Below are 24,205 nucleotides of genomic sequence, written 5' to 3'. Positions count from 1 at the left end.
ATTCATGTTCAATTTGCCTTGAAACCATAAACTGTGTAAAGTATAACCCCATATAGGGTAAGTCTGCAACAAAAGGTGGTTCTATGGAGGATTCCAGATAAGTCAGACATGACTTTGCTGCTCTTGCTGGTTTCATGGCCTCCTCATTTCAGTAGTCTACCACACTCCACTGGTCCAAATAGACACATGACAATGCAATTAACCTGTTAACACTTATGAAATGTTATACCAAAACGAACTCTTTGGACTACAGGCACAATTGTGGTCTCTTTAGAAAGAGGACATGCTTTTAGAAGAATGCTTCTAATGAGTTTCTGGGTCTCAAGAGCTCATCTGTGGTGATTGATGAAAGCAGTTAAATTCAACAACCAATCAGAGACTATATATAGCCAGTAGGGAGTCTGATTGGCCCTGCCATTAGCTACATTAAGGACAGTTTACAAAGTGGATCACTGAGGAAGGTGACTGAGGGCATCAGCCACAGGAGAAATGAGCATGACAGCTCCATGGAGTGGTTTGAAAACCACTTGTTCTGATCATTTTTAAACATTCGATTCTGAGGGTGAACACATTTTAAGGAGCTTGGTTGATTGCATGTCAACTTTCATTACCACAGTGTTTGTGGATGGAATCTCAGGATAGAGAAAGCTTTCATTTTCCAGCCACAGATCTTGCTTTTGTTTTCGGCTTAAAATACACTCAAATTACGGACACCTCATCCACTGCAACAGCAAACAAAAAACAAAAAAGTTTGTCTGTTTCTCTTAGCTTCTGTTCAAACAAATAGCCAAGGGACATTATGTAGGGTGTTTTAAGTTTCCTCAAAAAAAGTGTTTTCCACATGATGGGAGAGTTGATTTAACTGTGAGCACAATTTGATGTACCATAAAATGCATAGCGAAAACAATTTAAAGAGAGCTTTCACTCTGGTGTTGGATTCATTTTATGATTGCCTGATAGTTTACATATTACTGTTATTATGCTGGATACATTTGATTTGGTAGTATTTGTAAATTTGCATCATTCTGATATGCTTGTTACAGTTGTATGTCCTTGCAGAAAGATGTACCCCACCAACTTGCCATTTAGATATTGTCTGATAAAGAGTCTGGTACAATATCCAACTTTTTGTTTTAATAAGTCCATTTTAAATCTGTTTGATTTACTGATATGCACATTGGGTTTAAGTGGAGTATTTGCTCATGTCCATGTAAACTAGAATGTCAATTTATTTTTAACATTATGATTAGAAATAAAATGTACAAACGTAACTAATTTGTGGGCACAGTGGTTCTTTCGATCAGTTCATGCACTCAAATGAACGTATTTTATGCTGTAACTTCATATGCTACTGTTGGCCCTGGTATTTTATCATTAGTGGATAGACACTTGTACCAGAGAATAAATTCAAACATGTTCCTGATGGTCTCGAAGTAAGATCCTTGATTTGAGAATGAGCGTTCCTGCGTACAAACTCTAATAATTTTACTAAAAGCTTTAATGAACCAAACAAAATAGCAGCTGTATGTCAGTGAATGGACATCAGGATTTGTTTGCATGCTATTTACCTTTAATTATGGCTATGCATAGGAGAACCTTGGTTCTTTAGAAAACCATCTACAGTATGTGATTCATAGACTGCAGGAGGATTTTATTTCTTCTGTTAACAGATCCGAAGTACATATAATGTAATATCAAAGATGACGTCACGACTAGTCGAATTAGACTCGAAAAATGGGCGACTATTAAAGTAGTCATGCAACCCCTACTTAAGTTCCCAAATTATGGTTCTTGGTATGAAAAAGGTCTTTACTGGACCTCAAGTGGTGCAAAGAACCATTAAAACAACTCTATTCACCACTGTAAATGTCCAAACATAATTGTATTGTTATTATACTGTAATTGTGTGTATATATAAATATATATATATATATATATATATATATATATATATATATATATATATATATATATATATATATATATACACTAACAGTCAAAACTTTTGAAACACTTGACTGAAATATTTCTCATGATCTTAAAAATCTTTTGATCTGAAGGCGTATGCTTAAATGTTAAATAGTTTTATAGACAAAAATATAATTGTGCCACCATATTAATTTATTTCATTATAAAGCTAAAATTGTATTAAAACAAAAAAAGTTTTTTAAATTGATGACTTTACAAATAATAAAGCAGCCAATAAGTGCCCAACATAGATGGGAACTCCTTCAATACTGTTTAAAAAGCATCCCAGGGTGATACCTCAAGAAGTTGGTTAAGAAAATGTCAAGAGTACATGTCTGCAAATTCTAGGCAAAGGGTGACTACTTTGAAGATGCTAAAATATAACACAGTTTTGATTTATTTTGGATTTTGTTTAGTCACAACATAATTCCCATAGTTCCATTTATGTTATTCCATAGTTTTGATGACTTGACTATTCTAAAATGTGAAAAAAAAATTATAATAAAGAATTAGTAAGTGTTTCAAAACTTTTGACCGGTGTGGTGTTTGTGTGTGTGTGTGTGTGTGTGTGTGTATATATATATATATATATATATATATATATATCACATACAAACAAAAACAAATATATATATATATATATATATATATATATATATATATATATATATATATATATATATATATATATATATATATATATTTGTTTTTGTTTGTTATTTGTAATATAATTTGCTTCATGCTTTTTGGTCCATTTCAGTAAACAAGATTGTCTACATGCTTGCCTATGGGCCAAAAGGGCTGTGATGAAAAATGGCATGATATTGACAGATGATATTTAAATTTAATCCGGATGTGCCCAATTAGATGTGATATATTCATTGAAGCTGTGTCAGCGCATGCATACAGTGCATTTGCATCTGAGTGTGTGTGTGTGTAACGTGACAGTGCTGCTCCTTGGCAGTTTGAATTTACACTATTAATCAGGTGTCATTTGTATGTCCTCTCCCACCTTTTCCTCATCCTTTTCCTTCTTTTCTCCCCATCTCTACCTTCACCCCTCCATCCCCACTGGCCCACGCTCTTATTTATAATTCTATTGTGCTTCGTCTCTGTTGTTTCACTCTAAACAATCCTGCTCTCCAATTCCCATCTAATGAATTATGCAACATTCTGGGACACAACACAAATCGCTGGGCTTTTTGTTTTGCAATGAACTGCCACTAAACTACCTCCACCCCCCCACTCTTTTCAATCACAACAAACCTACTTTACATGGATACTGATTTGGATGGCTCGCTCACTCCTTATAATTGTTTAATTCTCCCACGCATCAACATTACTCTCACATTCACCCATTTATTTTCTGGACTGCACCGCAATAATGTGTTTCTCATTTTCTCTCCTACACTCCTCTTTTTATTTTGCCACTGCTCTGTCATTGTGAATAAACTGACATTGTGTGACCTTCCATGTGTTTAATCGTTACTGCCCTAATCCTGCAACCTTTGCTGGCTCTGCACACCTACTGTATGTCTTTCCCTCTTCCCTCCCACTCCCTCCCCCTTCCATCTCATTGCAGATCAGTGTTGCGAGCCCCCTCCAACTGGATGCGGACATCCCCTTGTGCAGCCTGTCCATACAGTGACTGTCTTCGGAGCTGCTCTGTCACTATTGCTGTGCTTGTGTCTGTGTTGACATTGCTCTACCTTGCCCGGAATGAGCCCAAAAGACTGAGCCAGGGACTTCCCCCAGTTTCCGTTTCCCCCACCAATGGGCTTCATGCAGTGGGGGCAGTTCACTGACTGTTTATTGTCCCACACCGGCGGTGTTCCTTTTTTGACATTGACCAAACCCCTGTGCTTCTGAGCTGATCTCTCCATATCCGGCTGTTTTCCATGTCAAAACTGGCCTGCTTTTTCATCCAAAAGGTTTTGCATATTACTGAAAACAAAAACGGGATCTCATTCACTTATAGTTTCGTACAGGCATTCCTAAGGATGTGCGCAGAAATTTCCAGTAAAATTTCAGCCGGATTCACAACAGGTGCATACACACTTAAATTTGTTCTTACCCTTGTTCTAATGTTGATGAATCCGGAGTATTCGAAATAAGGAGTGTACCCCAGTTAGTAATTAGCATAATACATGCCCAAACCAGCCACTGGACAGCCATTGGTCTCTCTCTGCAAATGTATCCTTACGCTCTCTAAAGATGCACTTTTGCTTGAGAGCTTGCATCAGACCCTCAGATTTATGCTTAATGAGCTCCTTTTTGCTAGTCTTTACAAAGACACAGTATGTGAGGGCTTTTCCATCTTCTGTGTATCCACAAGCTCTTTTGTTTTGGTCTATTATGACTTTGGGAAATGTCAGCAGTTGCATCGCTTCAGAGAATGCATTTAATGATGTTGCTGATACGCACACACAGAGATATACAACACAGCACTCATTAAATGGAGTCAAGTAGGATTTCAAATTGATGTGACTTTTAAACACTGGTATCATAAATCAAACAGTTATAGTTCCTGTTGCCTGTAATGTGAGAAAAATAAAACATGGTTTCTGCCTCCCACGGAATGAAAATATAATGCACATTAATTTTCATTCGCTCTGGCAGAGGATTCTTCACTTTATTGTGTTTGCAGTACTGATGAGAAAAGAAGAATGTTTGTGTAGTTTTCTGTTGAATGTTGTTGCCAAGAAGGGGGTTTAGTATATGATTACAGTGAATTAAGCTAACAGTCATTTTTTTAACATGTCATTGTACAGTACTAAAATCATCTAAATTGTACAGTATGTTAACCTGTAAAATAGTAAGAATGGACACACTTCTGTGTTTTACATAATGGTACAGTATTAAATGTGATGCAGATTTCATGAAGATACCCATCTTAAACATTGGAGCTTTCTACGTAGCATCAGACCTGAAATTAGTGTGTCAGATAAGAGAGACATCCAAAATGTGTTCTTTTGGGGGGCTTCCAGGAACAGGGTTGGGAAACACTGCTGTAGTCTAAACAAGTGAAGCTTATTTATTTTTGTTGTCTGCATAGTGTAATATGAGATCCATGAAATATGAACTGCTTAAGTATTGATTTTGCTGTCCTGATACTACATAAACATGTTTGAATCAATCTATCAAATACAAGTTCATGTTAAAATCGGTGTAGGTTCTTTGTCAGAATTTCGCAAATAAATAGAATATGCTAATGCAATAACTACAGCCTCTGAGCCCCAGTTCTTAATACAAAGCATGACTTATCAACTGAACTCAAGAGTGTACCAATAAATCAATTCATGTAGGACACTGAAGTAAAAGCAAGATAAGGTCATTTGTCTTCAAGTCATCAAATAAAAAAGCATTCGATTAACTGAATCATTATACTATGCAATTCTAGAAGTAACTAGGATGTAATGAATGGCCTGTAAAGCAGTAATCAAGAAAAGATAAATATTGGCTAAATAAACCTTTATTAATATTGAACAGCTATTTAGCAGGCTTGGTAATAAAGGGTTCACTAAAGCAATGATTTTAAACTTTACAGAGTGATCACAATTTTAAATATAGTATATAAAATATATAGAAAGATATCATACTTTCATATTCTTATGCTTGGAAAGTTCAGCAAGCGCCATCCCTGTCAAATGTTGTTCACACGAAATACAAATTAAAGCACTTTTCATGTTTTTTTGTTTGTTTTTCTTCCTTCCAGAGAAAAAGGTGTTAAACTTGCAGCAAAGGGAAGCAGAGCTATCACAAACATCTCTTTGGTGTGGTGTGTTAAATTTGAGTTAGTTAAAAGAGAAACATTTTCAAAATTGACTGCACAGAATCACAAAATATTATTTCACACTGCTTTAAAGTTTTGAGTTTTAAATAGTTAATTTCTATTAAAATTATAAGACATTTTAAAAACCTCAAAACATACGTGACTTAATTAAAACAATCACTGATTTTTGACTTCACTACCCCTTTAATATGAAATATATTTAAAAATATATTACAGTCTTGTCGATGGAGATGAATAATTGTGATCAGCTCTATTTGCTGCCTCCGCCATTCTCTCATTACACCTTAATGGAGCATTGCTTTTCATTTACGAGCATGTCAAAAACCTCAATATTGTTCTGGTTAAAAGAAATCTAGTCCATTAGGGCCTTTTTTCCCTAATGTGGCTTGACTTCTTACAAGATTAGAATGGCTCTTTGTGGACAACTCCAGCTGGGAAAGATTCCTGCAAATGAAAATGGACCTGTTGTTTTACTGCTGTCCATTACAGCTGATCACAAGGCTCATAAATAAGCTTTTATTTTTTGGGAAGGGAAATAAGCTAAATCTGCCTAGTTAGCCAGAGTATCCATTCACAGAGTATCCATGCATTCTAAAGCTAGGTTGATGAAGTCATGAATCACAGAAGGTATCAGAAATGTCTTTACAGAATAAAAGCAGCAATGTGCCTCAACTGGCAAATTGGGAAAGAAAATACAGCAACATTGCACAGATGGTAATCTTCTGTACTGTACACAGACATCGCAGCTATTCTAAAGATGGCAAGTATATATGATAAATCCACAAAATGAAATTTTTTGAGATTGTGCTGCAAGTTACTGACATCGCTGGTCTGTTTTCACCAAATCTGATTTTGAAGTTATATGACAAACATTCTAATGTTTTTCCAAAAAGAACTGTATTATTTGTTGTAGGCATGATTTACCTCCAAAATCATTGGGCTATTTTGTTTATTGACAGTTATAGAACGAATAGCTCTGACACTGAATTCTGATTGGATGAGCCATGTTCAAAGCCGTTGCAAAATTATGATTAAAGTACATCTATGACAGCACAATATATTAATGTACGAAGTTGCAGCGAAAACCTGATATTACATGGTGGAAGAAACTTTTATTACAATTATTATTAATAAGAAATGTAACTTTTTAACACTGCTGTCTTTTCTCATGCTGCTGTTGCTACTGTTAGCAGTAAGTAGACTTAGGCATCGATAATCAGAACATTTTTCTGATGATTATCGATCTATATCAGCATTTGTATTTTAGAAATAAATAGGTCTACTCTTTGCATAATAGTCTTTGTCTTTTCAAACATATTTCTCAACACAACTTTAGTAAAGCGTGAGCAGCAGGCTCTGGTTTAATTTCCTCTAAAATGTTTTGGAAAAAGGGACTCCCCCAATGTTACGGGGCTGCATATCACCGGCTATAAACGTAGCTACACAATTTGTTAGCTTCTTGGCCTGTGTGACGAATTAATTGATAATTTTTTCCTAGGGTTCAAAGCTTCCACAATTGTAGGTTGTACTTGTTTGTTGCCATTCGCATGATATCTGTTCATATAGGATATTGGTCAGCTCCATCAACACAGAATCCAAAATGACTCCAAACTTTGCTTCTTTTGCCCTTTCCCCAAAATTCTCCAATTTGTTTAAACCCAATTACATAACATTATTCCCAACGAAACATTAATCAAAACACCAGCTGCACAAATTTAGGAGTGACAGAGATGACGATAACTAAGTATTAAGTACAGTAAATGTTATATCACACCCTTTTGGTCTCCCAAAGCTATTACGCCAGACTACATTAAATGAAAGGCCAACTGCCTGGGAATGGGAAAGCATAAAGATTAGGCTTCCAATTTAAATGTTGGCTAATGGTAATACATCGATGCCTCAAAAACGTATCAAGAAAATAATGTGCCAATCAATAATCGATGTATCAATATTTTATGACATTCCTAGCAATAAGCCAATGTAGTCTGTGCATAACAGTGATTTTGCCACAGGTAAAGGGGTGTCCTTAGGCACAATGCAAAGAATTAAGATCAAAATTAGTTTAGATCGTCAACTTGAATATGAAATGTAAACAAATTTCAAACATTTGTAAGTTCATTTTCACAAGTCATGAAATGGTAACTGAATATGTTTGTTTTCCTGGATTACAGATGTCAAAAGGAAATTCCTCTACGTACATGGAAATAATTGTAGTCTAATCTTCAGAATGTATGGAAATGTGCTGTCTAATTGGTGCCACTTTACACCCATTTAATTCGTTCTGACCTATCAGTCCAACCCCATGCAGCACAAAGACATCTTTGCCACTGATAATGGCTATCCTGTTGACAATCGGTGTATTAATCATCTAATGGCCAGAGGGTCCCTTCTGCTCGTCGAGCATAGCATCTTAATGATCGTCAGAGTCTTTAAAACCATCATTATGGAGTCATGCTTCACTTGTGCCCTCTGCGTAGGTAGTTCAGGGGTTTCTGGGCCAGCACAGGGAAAGGGGAGGAGGAATCTTAAAAACCTAGGACCTTTTTCAATAATGGCCAATGCTTTAAATTACCTCAAGACCTCAGAAGGAAATCATTCATGCTGGAGATAGACAGCTGTCTCATTTTATAAAGTGTTCTATAGGTTTTATGGGTTAATAAGAACAAAGGAGCAAACAGTCACTGGTCAACTCAATGTATCCACTTAATACAACCGGGAAAGCTGTAATAGTGATCGCTGAGGTGGGCTAAGCCAGTTATTCCCAACCAGGGCTACTCATAACCCAGAAGCATACCTAGATCTTGCTAGTTAAATCTATAAAACGAGAATTAGACTAATACTAGGTCTTTCAATTTACTTTTTATGTAAGTACTTGTAAAGCTACCAATAAATGTTTTTATAGATTAAGATGGCAATTAATTGTGATTAATATCAGGATTGTTTTCAGTTAATTTTAAAGGAAATTAAACATAGTTATGTGTGTAATGTGTGAAAGTTTGAATAATTTATGTGGATGACACACATTGTTTGTGTGCTGCTTGGTGAGTCTGTTTTTTACCCACAGTAGCCTATTAATTTAAGTAACCTTTATAATATTAATAATTATGCAACTGATGGGGCTAAGACAAAATGGTTGAAAAACACAGTTAGGTGGTTACTTTGGCCGTTTGATAGCTTCTTGTAAAACAATTTGAGAAAAAAAAAAAAAAAAAGAAAAAAACATTTTCCAAAAACAAAATCTAACTACTGTGAGAGAGAGTCATACTTGATGTTCTTTCATAAAACACATAAAATGCATTTGTCTGGCAAAACAGATTGCGGGGCTATTCCTGATTTAAGGTTATAATTTCCATGGTTTTTCTCTGAAGCCTGCTTGGAACAGATTCATAGTCTCATTTGACTGAATTCCATTTTAAGTCCACTTTTTGTCCTGAAACTTTCTCAGGTTTCAGCATTTATTGCCATTCATGGTACAAAAGTAAGTGTGTGAATGATTTATCACAACTAAGGCTGAGGAACATATTTCAACTTTGAAGAGAGTGCATTAACAGTGTCTCAAATCTTTCTGTTGCTTGTGCTTTCTATTATAAGTTTTTCCATACAAAGGTGTTTCCATACCAAGACATTTGATCTGTTTAAGCCCTACTTAGTCATGTATCAGCATGACATAGCCATTAAGTCCCACACATGATTATAAGCTTCATTACCCTGTCAGTCATCTGCTGGGAGCCCACCCCCAGACTTCCCCACAGAGTGTGGGTACAGTCCAGACACGATCAATCGAGCTTGAATTATTGCTGCTCATTGCTGAGTCTGAATCACCGCTCAGACCTAATTAATTGAGTGCGTTGAACTCCGATGCGGATGGATCACACCCATTTGTGAAACTTCAGGTTAAGTGATATTAACGAGATGCTAAATTGAGCTTCTAATGATGTTATAAATCAGCAACAAATCATCTATAGAAGCCCGAGACACATTTCTCAGGGAGAGCAGATTGCCAAAATACAGATGAGTTGGCCGATAAGTCACAGTGGAGGTGGCCGTTTGCTCCATGCATCAAAAGTAAAACCATCCTTTAGGTCTTACTATAAATCTGAGGTCTTTGAGTGTGTATCATGATAGTGTTGCTAGTGCAATTCTAAAATGATCAGTAGACACATTAGAATTGAACAACAACTAAAGTTCTAAAGTTTTGTAGAAGTGGATGTTAAATATGACTTTATAAATTACATTGGTCACGTACACACTGCAGCTAAAAACATTCGTAGTAGTGACAACTGCATTCAACAATAAAGTTCATTCCTGAAAATCTGTGTAGTTTGTATGACACCAATCTAAACAACTAGTTGTTTATACAGTGATCTCTTTTGGACACTGGCAGTTTGTCTGACATGATTCTTCTGTTAAGAAACTAGGAAAATCATAGAGACGGATGTAGGTGTCTTGACTCATTTGCCATTTTTGATAGAATTCTCTCTCTCCACCATTATTGTTTCAAGTCATTTTTATTTGTATAGTGCTTTTCACAACACACATCATTTCAAAGCAGCTTTACAGAAAATTATGCTGTAACAGAAAATGAAGCTATAATGTCTGTAATGTCTTAAAGATTTCACTGTGTGGTTTTATAAAAAATAAACATTTTATTGTAGATTATGCCTTAAATATTCAGTGTATATATACATATATACACACATATTATTTGTCTTTAGGCCCCCAGTGAGCAAGCCAAAGGCAACTGTGGCAAGGAACACAGAACTCCATAAGATGTATTTAATGGTATAGTTCACCCAGAAATTAAAATTATCCCATCATTTATTCACCCTCATGCCATCCAAAAGGTGTATGACTTTCTTTCTTCTGCAAATGAAGATTTTTATAAGAATGTCTCAGCTCTGTAGTTCCTTACAATGCAAGTGAATGGTGGCCAGAACTCTGAAGGTTCAAATATCACATAAAGGAATCATAAAAGTAATCCATATGACTCCAATTGGTTTTGTGTGAGAATTGTATAAGTGATGTATTTCCTTTTTCACTATAAATCTTGACAGCAGTCTCCTTGGCGATCGTGATTTCAAGCTGGATTACACTTCCTACAGCGGCATCAAACGCTCTGAGTATGTGTCAAGCACTAGGAAGTGTAATCGAGCTTGAAATCATGATTGTGCCCAGAGACTGTAATGGCAAGATTTACGGTGAAAAATGAGTTATATTTTGGTCTGTTCTTACCCAAAACCAATTGGATAACTTCAGAAGACATTGATTAAACCACTGTAGTTTTATGGATTACTTTTATGATGCCTTTGTTATATTTGGGCCTTTAAAATTCTGGCCACTATTCACTTGCATTGTGAGGACCAATAGAGCCGAGATATTCTTCTAAAAATCTTAATTTGTGTTCTGCAGAAGAAAAAAAGTCATACACATCTGGGATGACATGAGGTTGAGTAAATGTTAAGAGAATTTTACATTTTTTGGGTGAACTATTCCTTTAATGGAGAAAAATAACCTAGGGGGAAACCAAGGTCACAGGGGGGCCAGTTCCCTTCTGAAGTTCCAGTTCCCCGCTCTCAGTTTCCACCATTCAGAAACAGCACGCTGTTTCAAAGCAGCAGCTTCACCTGCTAAAAAAAAAAAGCTGAGCAGCTTGATCTGTTTGCTTTGTTTTAGAGAGGTTTAGGGCAGCAGCTTTCCAACTTTTTGATGCCAAGGACCACAAAATATGATGATCCCCTTGTGAGGGAGCCCCTTCCTAAAATAAAAAGGCAGATATATATTTTCCCATATAAAGACCGATTTTTACTGTGGAAGGAAACTGAAAGCGTGATATTATAAAGACATAATTGGCTTTTATATGGTCATTGTACTAGAGCTGAAAGGTTAAATGATTTGTGTATTAATGATTATATATGTTAAATTATTTATATATTTTTTATTATGTTGACGGTATAAATCTGAGGAGAAACATTTACAAAAAAAATTCACATTTATTTCTATTCTTTACAAAACAGAGTGAAACATTTATCATCTTAAAACATATTGTTTTTATTTCTTAAAATACTTATTAATTTAAATAAATACATTTATTTTATTTATAAATTTGTTGTTTGCGGTTTACTAAAAATAACTTGCAGGGTGATCAGGATCTTCTGATGCTTATTTTACTTTTTTTTTAAAACACTAAACTGGTGTAGATGTTGTCGTACATGTTTCTTGTTTACTGCCACATGATGCCAACATGTTGCAATGGTTATCACTGTGTCTACCCTCATAGATTCAAGACTGACTACTATATAACCGTACACACACAAAAATGATGATTTAGGGGACTCACTCCCATTTTTAAATGCAGCTGCCACTCTCAAAACTTTTCAGTGTGGACGTTTCATTTGTAGATCTAAAATGTATTGAATTGCTCAGTGGACTCTTCTGTTTAGTATGCCTGTCCTTCCTCCCATCTAAAACATGTCTCTTTTCCCACTCCGATCTCCTGTCACTATGTCCAGATCAAACCACATCTTCTGGGATGTTTTGCTAATGGCTGTGCTACACTCAATAGCTTGTGTGATTGATGTGTTTATGGCAACGCCATTGCCCAGAATGTTCTTTCAAAATGGATGTTTCTCTCTGAATGGCTTGCCAGACAGCCTCATTTCCCCATGCAAAGTCTCAGCCATCAAAGTTGAAACAAGGTCACCAAAGTTGCATCACCTTGAATTTCTTAATGCAAACTTAACCAGCATGAGGTAGTTCTATTTAATGTATTCTTGTTATAAGGTTGATAAAAGTGGCAAGTCATCTTTCATGAATGCTTAAACTGATTTTGCCTTCTCTCTTCTGATCATTTCAAATGTTCAGACAAACAAAGGCTTTCGGCAATCACAAAACATGGACTAAATTCAAGTAATTAGGGCCCCTATATCAAAGAACAGAACTTTTGCTTTATACTGGAGTTGTCCCATTAATTAGAGCCTTAGGTGGTTCTTTGTGTATTTATTGGTTCACTTAAAGGTGATGTTTATAATGAATTTTACGTTTGCAATCGGAAAGAACCCACGAATAGATGGATGTTAGTAACTTGGTAGTGGGACTTGTGTTTAAGCATCCATTAAAGGAATGTTCAATCTATTCTGGAATCCCTCATTTTGTCTAAAAGAACTATACAAAAATGTTAATATTGATTATTATATTCATTACTGTATGTATGTCTTGCCTTTTTTTTTTATTTTTCTGTAATAGATGTACAAAAAAAGTTAAATGCTGCTAACATTATGCCCATTTTCAGTATAGTGTAAGTGCAACATTTGCTTTGTATAACCTGTTGAACAAAAACTGCTTTAAGGGATAGTTCACCCAAAAATTATAATTCTCTCATCATTTACTCACCCTTATGGCATCTCAAATTCATATGGCTTCCTTTCTTTTGTGGACCACACATGATTATGGATATATGAAGGATGTATAACGTATTTTTTCCCATACTATTCAAGTCAATGGGGTCCAAAACTTTCAAGCTCCAAAAACGTCACAAAGGCAGAATAAAGGTAATCCATACAACTCAAGTGGTTTAATCCATGTCTTCTGAAGTGGTACAATCGGTTTTGGGTGACAAAGACCGAAACTTAACTTCTTTTTTTATAGTTTTGTAACCCATTGACTTGCATTGTATGGACAAAATCATCATATATCCTTTAAAATATCTTCATTTGTGTTCTGCTGAAGAAAGTCATACAAGAACATTTTTGGTAAAACTATTGCTTTAAGCTGGTCTGGCCTACCCAAGTTGGTTAGGTTGTTCTGTTTTGATGGTTTTAGAGGGGTTTTGGGCACTTTTCAGCTGGTGACCTGCTGGTCAACCAGCTAAACCAGCTAAGCATTAGCTCGGTCAGGCTAGGAGACCAGGTAGACATCTTAAACCAGCTAAAAAAAAAAAAACACGCTAAACTGGTTTAAGCTGTTCATGTTTTTGTTGTTTTTTCAGAAGGGTGTCGACATGTCCCCAATAAAGGGCATCATAAATTAGTGAATACAATGGTGGGGGCCCATCAGTGATGGTTATGTGTGCATCCTGTCTCAGCAGATTCGCTGTTCAGCGGCCTGGGTCTGGGTGCAGTGGTAGGGCTGGGATTAGCTGGCCTGGTGCTGCTGCTCGTGCTTGTGGACATCAGCTGCTTCTTTCTACGGCAGTGTGGTCTGCTCATGTGCATCACCCGCAAGCTCTGCAGCAAAAAGACCGCCACAAGCGGTAAGAGCAAAGAGCTAGAGGAGGGCAAGGCTGCCTACTTGTGAGTATCACTTCAGTTAGCATGGTTATTTCATTTACATATTCATTTACTCGTTTATTTAGCAGACACTTTTATGCAGAGTGATTTATAAAAGTGGAATGCTATAACACAAATGATTCATTATAAGGAGACATTAACATTAGAAGTGACACAATGCTGAGTCCACAAGTTGGCCAGAAAGTTACAGACTAGATCGGAGATGTGGGTCGAGCAGGGTTATTATGATTTTACATGTTTTAATTTACTTTTCATTACTATTTTATTTTTTATTTGTCCTTTCAATTTAGTTTTGTTTTCATTAGTTGTCACTCTGTTCATTTCATTTGGTTTTAGTTTTTTCTGTGTTTTCTAGTTTCTGACTAGCTTTGGTTCTTCAGTATCTAGTTTTGATTTTATTTATTTTTTTTAATTTTATGGCTTCTGATGTTAATTCATTAAATCAAATTATTCTAATAGGTTTAATAATGTTACATTTCTCAGGGCCATTTTTTTTCTCCCCTTTTTCTCCCCAATTTGGAATGCCCAATCCCCAGTGTGCTCTAAGTCCTCGTGGTGACATAGTGATTCACCTCAATCTGGGTGGCAGAGGACGAATCTCAGTTGTTTCCGCGTCTGAGACCGTCAATCCACACATCTTATCACGTGGCTTGTTGAGCGCGTTACCGCGGAGACATAGCGCATGTGGAGGCTTCACGCTATTCTCCGCGGCATCTACGCACAACTCACCACACACCCCACCGAGAAAGAACCATATTATAGGATGTTACCCCATGTGACTCTACCCTCCCTAGCAACCGGGCCAATTTGGTTGCTTAGCAGACCTGGCTGGAGTCTCTCAGCACGCCCTGGATTCGAACTCGCAACTCCAGGGGTGGTAGTCAGTGTCTTTACTCGCTGAGCTACCCAGAGCTACCCTATCTTGTGGCATTTTCATCTTTAATGAAGGTTTAAAAATTGTATCATGTTGTTTAAAAAAAATTTATTATATTTAATTTTATAAAAGGTTTTACATTTATAATATAATAATATACTGTTTATATAAAACTAAAATGTATTTTTATTTTATTTTTTACTTATTAGTTTAGTTTCAGATGTTTCAGTTAAAGGAATACTTCACCCAAAAATGAAAATTCTCTCATCATTTACTCACCCTCAAGCCATTACAGATGTGTATGACTTCCTTTCATCTGCTGAACACAAATACATTTTTAGAAGAATATTTCAGCTCTGTAGGTCCTCACACTGCAAGTGAATGGGTGCCAAAATTGTAACATTTTAAATCCATATCTTCAGAAGCTATATGATAGGTGTGGATGAGAAACAGATCAATATTTAAATCCTTTCTACTATAAATTCTCCTCCCTGCTCAGCAAATCTCCACTTCACTTTTACTTTGATATTCAACTTCTTCTGGTTTTGTTGATTGACAGTATTCCTGCATATCACCCCCTACTTGGCAGGGAGGGGAGTTTATCATAATAAAGGACTTAAATATTGATCTGTATCTCACCCACACTTATCATATCGTGTCTGAACACATGGATTTAACCTCCGGAGTCAGATGGATTACTTTTATGTTCCCTTTATGTGGATTTTGGAGCTTCAAAATTTTGGCACCGATTCACATTGTGTGGACCTACAGAGCTGAGATATTCTTTTAAAACCCTTAATTTGTGTTCTGCAGAGGAAAAAAAGTCATGCATATCTGGGATGCCAGGAGGGTGAACATTTCTGGTAAGATTTCACAAGTGTCGACATAATATTTTTCCGTTTAACTCTAGTGCATAAACTCTGTGTCGATACTTCATATGTCGTGAAAAACTGGTTTGGAAACACTTTTTGTCAAGAAAATTGGCATTAACGCAAATATATAGTGTCTTATGACAAAATTTACCCCAATCGTTAGCCTGACAAGGTATACATCTTTGAAAGCCAATTAATTATACGTGAAGCATTACTCACACTGTTATGGACTGGTCTTAACGGCATACCTGCACAGATCCGATGCTGCAAACACATCTCCGTCATGACACTTCCAGGAGTGCCAACACAAATATCTCCTATCATGGAGAACAAATGAATGGCCACTCTTTGCGATTAATTTAATCGCGGTAGACATCCATTTATTTATTAAAGTTGCTTTCCCACACTATTCAAAATAATAGATGGCAGTCATGGAATTAGCCCACAATACAAAAAACATATCATTTCTGTGCACAAAGATGTTTTAAATTAAAAATAATTACACAATACTTGGAGATAAGCTTCAGTGTGCTTTTTTGGAACACTAACAAATAGCCCAATTCTATAAAATTATTGTTTAGCTTACTTTTGAAAAAAAATGCTGTCAAAATTCCCCAAAATTAGGGACAGCTGAGAGGCGAAATATACACAATTAGTGATATACACACAATTCTGTATGGAAAAGGATTAAGGGCAGATTTTTTGCGATAAACCAAAACTTATGCGACAAAGTGTTTTTTTAAGCATGACGTCATCACGCACACCATTTTTATCGATAAAAGTCCATTTGAATGGAAATAGGCAGAAGATGGCAAATTTCGAAAACATTTGTTTACGCATTTTCACTTTGTCGATAACAAAGCACGAAAAGTGGATGGAAACTAGGTTAATGATGAATAACAGTAAAAAATAGTGAGAAAATAACAATAATACAATATTACGAATATTGTACCAAAGGGCTAGTAGAAGTGCAAAGTCAGCTGTTGTCAGTTATTCACACAGAAGTAACTTAGCAACAGTTCAACAGTAAAGAGTTATTTATTTACAGAGGGTGTAAGTGTGTCAAATAAGTGTTAAAGGCACTCTATGTACTCATTTGGCTGACACAATCTGAGGTTTATTATGTGTCTAGCTATCTACTGCTCTACCTGTTGTGTCCCTTGTTTGTGCCCTTGACAGTTCCTGAATTAGTTCCTGTTCAGACTTTGTACCTTGACTAGGTGTAGGTACTTATGCACGACCAGTGTGGGTCTTTCTCAGCTGCACAAATTTTAATCCTGTCAGGTTTCCTTGGCTCAGAGTTCAAAGAGATTATGGGCCAAGATTGCCTTTAGCCCCGATAACCAGCAGTATGGCTTCATAAGACTCTTTTGATGTTCTAACACAGACTATGGCATAGCCAGTATCTGATATGCTCCCCATACCTTCCCAATGACCCCAGACGAGACTCTAAATATAACCTTAATAAAGTGATACTGATCCCAGGGAACTAAGGCTGCTTCCTTACCAGTGCCATGCTGTGTGAAGAAGAGCCACTCGGGGCTTTGAGATAATGTACAGTCAGATGCGTTGGGCTATTACAGGTCCTACACTATTGGGGCTTTTCCACTGCACGGTACGGCTCGACTCGACTCAACTCTGCTCACTTTTTGGGGGTTTTCTACTGTGGATAGTACCTGGTACTTTTTTTAGTACCACCTCGGTCGAGGTTCCAAGCGAGCCAAGCCTAAATGTGATGTCAAAACCCTGCAGATCATTGATTGGTCAGAGAGGATCGTCACTACCAGTGTCACTTGATTTGCGACACGGGACATCAACCCGCTAGTTTTAAAGTTAGCAACAGCGATAGCAGTATCATTTGTTCACGTGACTTTCGAATTGTAAAAAGAAATAGCTGTGCGCAAAACCATGCCGTGGTCAATAAACGAGGTGCAGATGTTCCTCTCGTTAGTGACGAACAAAACGAAAAAGTATTTCAGGAAGTGTCTCAGCTGTTGGACGCACACGGCTACCACCGGACCGAAAAGTAAAAAAAATGTAAAAGTGACTACAGAACCATTAAGGACCACAAAAGTCGGAGTGGTTCAAACAGAAGAAAGTGGAAGTGGTTCGACCAAATGGACGCTATCTATGGCAATAGACCGGCGAGCAACGGGAGAGAGAGTGCCCTGGACTCGGCCACGGCATTGTTGGAGTCCACGATGGAGGATGGTATTTTGTTATGTTAACTCTATATTCTGCTTGAAAGCTTCACTTTATTTAGTTGAACAGCTACTGGAAAGCTTGCTTCTGAAACAACCAGGCCAATTTAACTGTTACAATTGTGTAAAATCACCATGCAACAACTGCTTTATGCAGCACAATAAGCTAGTAGCTAACAGCTAGCGGTCATGCTATTGTTTATGGTCAGTAATGTTTGTGTCACGTTTAAGATGATGTCACGGCAGTAGAGGCGGCGCAACTATGACAATCAGCCTATAATCCCACCCACGTTGAGGCTGCACTAAACTGCAGTGGAAAAGCAAGCTCAGAAAAGTAAAGCGAGCAGAGTCGAGTCAAGTCGACTTGACCCATCAGGAATTGATTGGATCATGAAACAAGGTCTCTATGATAGATGGTTGGAGGGGAAGAGTTGAAAAAGTAAGGGTGCTTTCACACTTGGTGTGATTGCTTAGACCGAACCCAAGTTCATTTCCTCCCCCCTCTCCCTGCCCCCAATTGTCTCTGTTCGCATCTTTTAATTTGCGGTCTGACTGCATCATCAACGTGAGTACAAGCCAGCAGCTTTTGACTAATGTAACTAGGTAACAACTAAAGAAGACATCAGCTTCACTGTGTTATTAAAGTATTCCTTTTTTGGATTTACCACCAAAGCTTTACATGCACAGAATCACAGACTCTTTGTCTGCCACGGATGCAGTGTATGTGCAATGATGTGAAGAATATTAGCGTTTGTCTGCCGCGATCCCGCGGAAGCATTGCAAGAGATTTGAAGAATGTGTGCTTCTGAAGGAGACTTATGTGGAGACAAGCAGGTATCAGAAATGCATGGTAACACTTTATTTTAGTTAGATCAGAAATTAGACTGTAATTAATGACTAATAATTGGACTTGTAAGGGACTAGTTATGGACTTGTTTGGAATTATAAGGTATTTATTAGGCCTTTGTTCATTGATTTCTTACTTTTGCCTAATAGCCTCTTTACATTTGTTTTTCCTAACAATTAACTTATTAGGTAGTAACAAAAGATACCAATAGCTAGTGTTGGGCCTCATGTATTCAGATAGAAGACAAAGGCAGGCCTAACAGTCAAAAACATTCCTCAAGCCCCCTCCTTCTAAGTCGTAAATCTTACTGATAAAAATCGCGCCAAAATCAAACAAAGGGAGTCCAGGACAGACTACAGATTTTTGCTGCTCTCCGGTGCAACCTTGTGGCTTAAGGAAGTAATGTCCAACTTGAAACTGTAGCCATACAATCTCCATCTCGCTGGACGAGTTGAGATTACTCTGTGTTCAACCGAACACTCTAACGGATCCGAAGGAGACCGCCGAGCAATTCGCATCTTCATCCGTTGGCCTACAGAAGTGAAGAGATTAAAGATTTCTCTTCCATCTTCAATCAAGTCGACATTTCTGAGTTCTCCGCCAGCCCGCCGAGAATCAACAGCCGTACCGCCCTCTGAGAATCAACAGCCGTACCGCCCTCTGAGAATCAACAGCCGTACCGGCCGCCGACAATCAACAGCCGTACCGCCCGCCGACAGCGCGAGGAAACGACCTCTCGTCATCACACAAAGAACCGGGTCAAAGTTAAAGGACGGAGGAAAACACATTCTACCTGTGTCCTCATGCGATTCAAGTAAGAGGTTTACGTCTGGGCAGAGATAGAATATTATAGCGTGTTATTCTTGTGTTTCAAGGTTTTTGCTTGTACAGTTTACGGACCGCCATGTCCGCTCATTATTAATACTCAGGGTATTAATTATCATGAATTTGTTTTGCTGTATTGTGGTCCAACCAAATTGGACTGTTGTGCATTTTCGCCATCGCGGGTGAGACAGCAACTGAGTTCATCCATTAAAGAGTCAAATAACAAGGGACTTTTACGAGCCCCGCTCGTAAAACCGCGTCTCTGAGTGATGAACACGGCTGCTTTATCTCCAGCTATCGCGAAATCAGCTTTCGGGCTGTCACTTAATAATCTCTCTCTCTCTCTCTCTCTCTCACTAACCACACTGACACACACACACACACACCTTATGTGTTATAGAATTATTTTTATTTCCATATCTAATCATATCACTGTTTAGTTTGTAGTTGTAAGTCGGAAGTTTATTGACTGCATTGTATTAATTATTAATTGATATTACTGCATAAATAAACTTTGTTTATATTTCAAAGAGAAGTGTTTTGGTTTGTTTTGCATACGCCTGTGTCGTGCTGACGGGATGTCAGTGCTCGGATTCAAACCTTCATTCATTGTTTTTTTCCCGAAAATCGATATTCTTCGGATGTCGATTTTCCTAAGAAAACAATCTAACATTGAGACTGTTTTAATATTCAGTTATTAGTCCCTGATTTCAGGGTGGTGCCCCGTCAATGTTAATCCTTATTAATATTCTATTGATTTTTGATAATTGATAATTATCTTTGATTGAATTTGAATGATCAATAAGATAGTGTTAATTTTAATTAATGTTTCATCGACGTTAACAATTAACGATTATCTTTGATAACTGTTGATTTAAAGGATTTAAAAAAGCTAACGTTGATTCTCATCAATGTTCTATTGATTTTAATAATTAATAATTATCTTTGATAATTATTAACTATTGCTAATAACCAAACTTGCTCCTAAACGTAGCACGCTACATTTACTGGAGTCCCATATGAGGTTTTAATGAGTTAGATCCAATTAATTAATTTAAATATTGATTAATAACTACAGAAATAATTATTAATTATTTCTGATAGTAACACTGATCTAAACAACCAGTAAAGCCCTACACTAGTAAGTTGCAAAATACATCATGTATAGGTTCTTATTACACTATGAGAATGTGCAACTTATAAGTATAAAATAAATATAGAAGGCAGAGACTTTTGTTGCTTAGTGTAAATAGCAACAAAAAGCATCCTCTTTGCACTGAGGGCAAATATTGTTAGATGCTATTTTCACCCCTAATTAAATACTACCATACAGTATAGGGGCATCACTGCAGCATGTTTATTGTGTTTATTTAGAGCACCACAAACACCTTACACCAACCCCTACCCCTAAACCTACAGTAACCCTAACCTTCCCTGCTTTGTTGAAATACTATATGAATTCTACATGCCTTTGATACTTATAAGCCGCACATTCACACAGTGTACTGAGAACCTATAAAGGATGCATTTTGTATCATACTAGCTATTTATGTTTTGTATTTAGCTAAGAAATTCCTTGTTATGACATCATCATGATGGCGCCACGGATGGCCACCCCGGTGTGGAGCGCTCCTATTGTTTTGTTGTTTTTGTTTGTTTGTCCGATGTTTAGTAATCTTTTTCCAGTCAGTTTTACCAGAGACGAAATGCTGAACATTCTACAGCATATACCAGGCAATCTTTTCTCGTTTTTTTAATATTCAGACGTTTTGCTGGACATTTTAGTTGGAGGCGGGGCTGTGTTGTTCAAGAGACGCAGGCGAGGGAGATGAGCAGGCACGCTGGTCAAGCTCCGTCGGCGTGGCTTTCGAACAGCTCTGCCGAGTATTCATCTTGCGAATCTCCACTCTCTTCCTAACAAAACGGATGAACTACATCTCCTCACCCACATAAGCAAGGACTTTTCAACCTTTGCTGCCTTGTGCTTCACAGAAACCTGGCTGAGTGAAGCCATTCCGTACAGCGCGTTACATCTGCCGGGATTTCAGCTGTTCAGAGTGGATCGCATTGCGGAGTTAACAGGGAAAACGAGTGGTGGTGGAACATGCTTTTAGATCAATGAAAGTTGGTGTACAGATGTAACAACATTAAAGAAGATGTGCTGTCCTAATTTGGAAGCGCTCTTTATTAACTGTAAGCCTTTCTACTCGCCGCGGGAGTTTTCCTCATTTATTCTGGTGAGTGTTTATATCGCGCCAAATGCGTGTTTGAATGCCGCGCTGCAACAGCTGGCTAGTCAAATCACAGACACAGAACAACAATACCTGGACTCAGTTATTATTATTCTTGGGGATTTTAACAAAGCAAACCTCACACGTGAACTGCCCAAACACAGCACATTACATGCCCCAACAGAGACAGAAATATACTGGATCACTGCTACACAACAATAAAGGATGCATATCACTCTGTCCCTAGAGCAGCTTTGGGACTCTCTGATCACTGTCTGGTTCATCTTCTTCCAAACTAAAGACAGAAACTAAAATCTGCTAAGCCTGTAGGAAGTGACTGCAAAAATATGGACCAATGAAGCAGAGCTGGAAAACGAAGTACAGGACTCCTACCCCCAACCCTGTGGTGGACCAACAACTGGCTGATGACCTGAATGTGTTCTACTGTAGATTTGAAAGGACCAATCTCACACCCCACACCCGCTCTGACCTTCATTTCACACAAACACCAACACCTCCTACAACCCCCCTCCTCTCCACTACTGCTACTGAACCTGCACTTAAGATCTGTGAAGATGATGTGTGCCGTGTCTTTCGAATACAAAAGATAAGGAAAGCACAGGGCCCAGATGGCATTTCACCTGCATGTTTAGATCCTGTGCTAACCAGCTGGCCCCCATCTTCACACTGATTTTCAATAGATCACTGGAGCAGTGTGAAGTTCCCTGCTGCTTCAAATGCTAAATCATCATTCTTGTCCCAAAGAAACCAAAAATCACAGGACTTAATGACTACAGACCTGTCGCCTTGACGTCTGTGGTCATGAAGTCATTTGAGAGACTGGTGTTGGCCCACCTGAAGGACATCACTGGACCCTTTCTAGATACCCTTCAATTTGCTTATCAAGCAAACAGGTATGTGGATGATGCAGTCAACATGGGATTGCATCATATCCTGCAACATCTGGACAGACCAGGGACATATGCAAGGATCCTTTTTGTTCGGCTTTCAACACCATCATACAGCTATTCTCCGGACTAAATTACACCAACTCTCTGTTCCCATGTCTATCTGTCAGTGGATTACCAGCTTTCTGATGGACAGGCAGCAGCTTGTGAGACAGGGGAAATTCACTTCCAGCACCTGTACAATCAGCACTGGTGCCCCCCAGGGATGTGTGCTCTCTCCACTATTCTTCTCCCTCTACACCAATGACTGCATTGCCAAGGACCCCTCTGTCAAGCTCCTGAAGTTTGCAGACGATGCCACTGTCATCGGCCTCATCTGAGATGATGATGAGTCTGCATACAGAAGGGAGGTTAAACAGCTGGCTGTCTGGTGCAGTCAAAATAACCTTGAGCTGAACACGCTCAGAACGGTGGAGATGATTGTGGACTTTAGGAGGAACACCCCAACACTGTCCCCCCTCACCATTCTAAACAGCACTGTGGCAGCAGTGGAGTCATTCAGGTTCCTGGGCACTACCTTCTCACAGTACCTGAAATGGGAGACCCACATTGACTCCATTGCGAAAAAGGCCCAGCAGAGGTTGTACTTCCTTCGCCAGTTGAGGAAGTTCAACCTGCCACAGGCGCTGCTGATACAGTTCTACTCAGCAGTCATTGAGTCTGTCCTCTGCACTTCTATAACTGTCTGGTTTGGTTCAGCTATGAAATCGGATATCAGAAGGCTACAAAGGACAGTTCGGACTGCTGAGAGGATTATTGGTTGCCCCCAGCCCTCCCTTCAAGAACTATACACTTCCAGAGTGAGGAAAAAGGCTGGAAAAATCACTCTGGACCCCACTCACCCTGCCCACTACCTTTTTTAACTGTTGCCTTCTGGCCGACACTTCAGAGCTCTGAGCACCAGAACCGTCAGGCACAGGAACAGTATTTTCCCCCAGGCTATCCATCTCATGAACAGTTAAAACTGCCCCATTGAGCAATAATTAATGAGCAATACACAGCTTAGTCTTTTTATATTATCCAACACATCCAACCTCTTCTGCCATTACATTCCCTTGCACTGTATATAACCGATATGTATGTAGATTTGCACTATGTATGTGTATGTGTGTATGTATGTATGTATGTATATATATGTATATATATATATATATATATATATATATATATATGTATGTATATATATATATATATATATATATATATATATATATATATATATATATATATATATGTGTGTGTGTGTGATGTGTGTGTGTGTGTGTGTGTGTGTGTGTGTGTGTGTGTGTGTGTTGTGTGTGTGTGTGTATATGTATGTACGTATATATGTGTGTATATATA

The 24,205-nt window shown here is 37.9% G+C and overlaps 1 protein-coding gene across 5 annotated transcripts in view; it reads left to right on the top strand.

Annotated features, from left to right (window-relative positions):
- The window catches only part of LOC127448489 (neural cell adhesion molecule 2-like), a 360,673-nt gene that overhangs the window by 333,162 nt on the left and 3,306 nt on the right, over positions 1-24,205 (top strand). For 3 of the 5 annotated variants that reach the window (XM_051711076.1, XM_051711074.1, XM_051711078.1), the window contains one exon: positions 13,842-14,049. In XM_051711076.1, the coding sequence (XP_051567036.1) occupies positions 13,842-14,049 (208 nt within the window). Of the gene's footprint in view, positions 1-3,550; positions 5,390-13,841; positions 14,050-24,205 lie in introns of those variants that run through there. The other 2 variants (XM_051711075.1, XM_051711077.1) reach the window with 2 other exon arrangements.

The sequence above is a fragment of the Myxocyprinus asiaticus genome, chromosome 11, assembly GCF_019703515.2.
Source record: "Myxocyprinus asiaticus isolate MX2 ecotype Aquarium Trade chromosome 11, UBuf_Myxa_2, whole genome shotgun sequence".
NCBI classification, from domain to species: Eukaryota; Metazoa; Chordata; class Actinopteri; order Cypriniformes; family Catostomidae; genus Myxocyprinus; species Myxocyprinus asiaticus.
The sequence above is the reverse complement of the archived record's forward strand: the minus strand, read 5'-3'. Positions and strand labels throughout refer to the sequence as shown.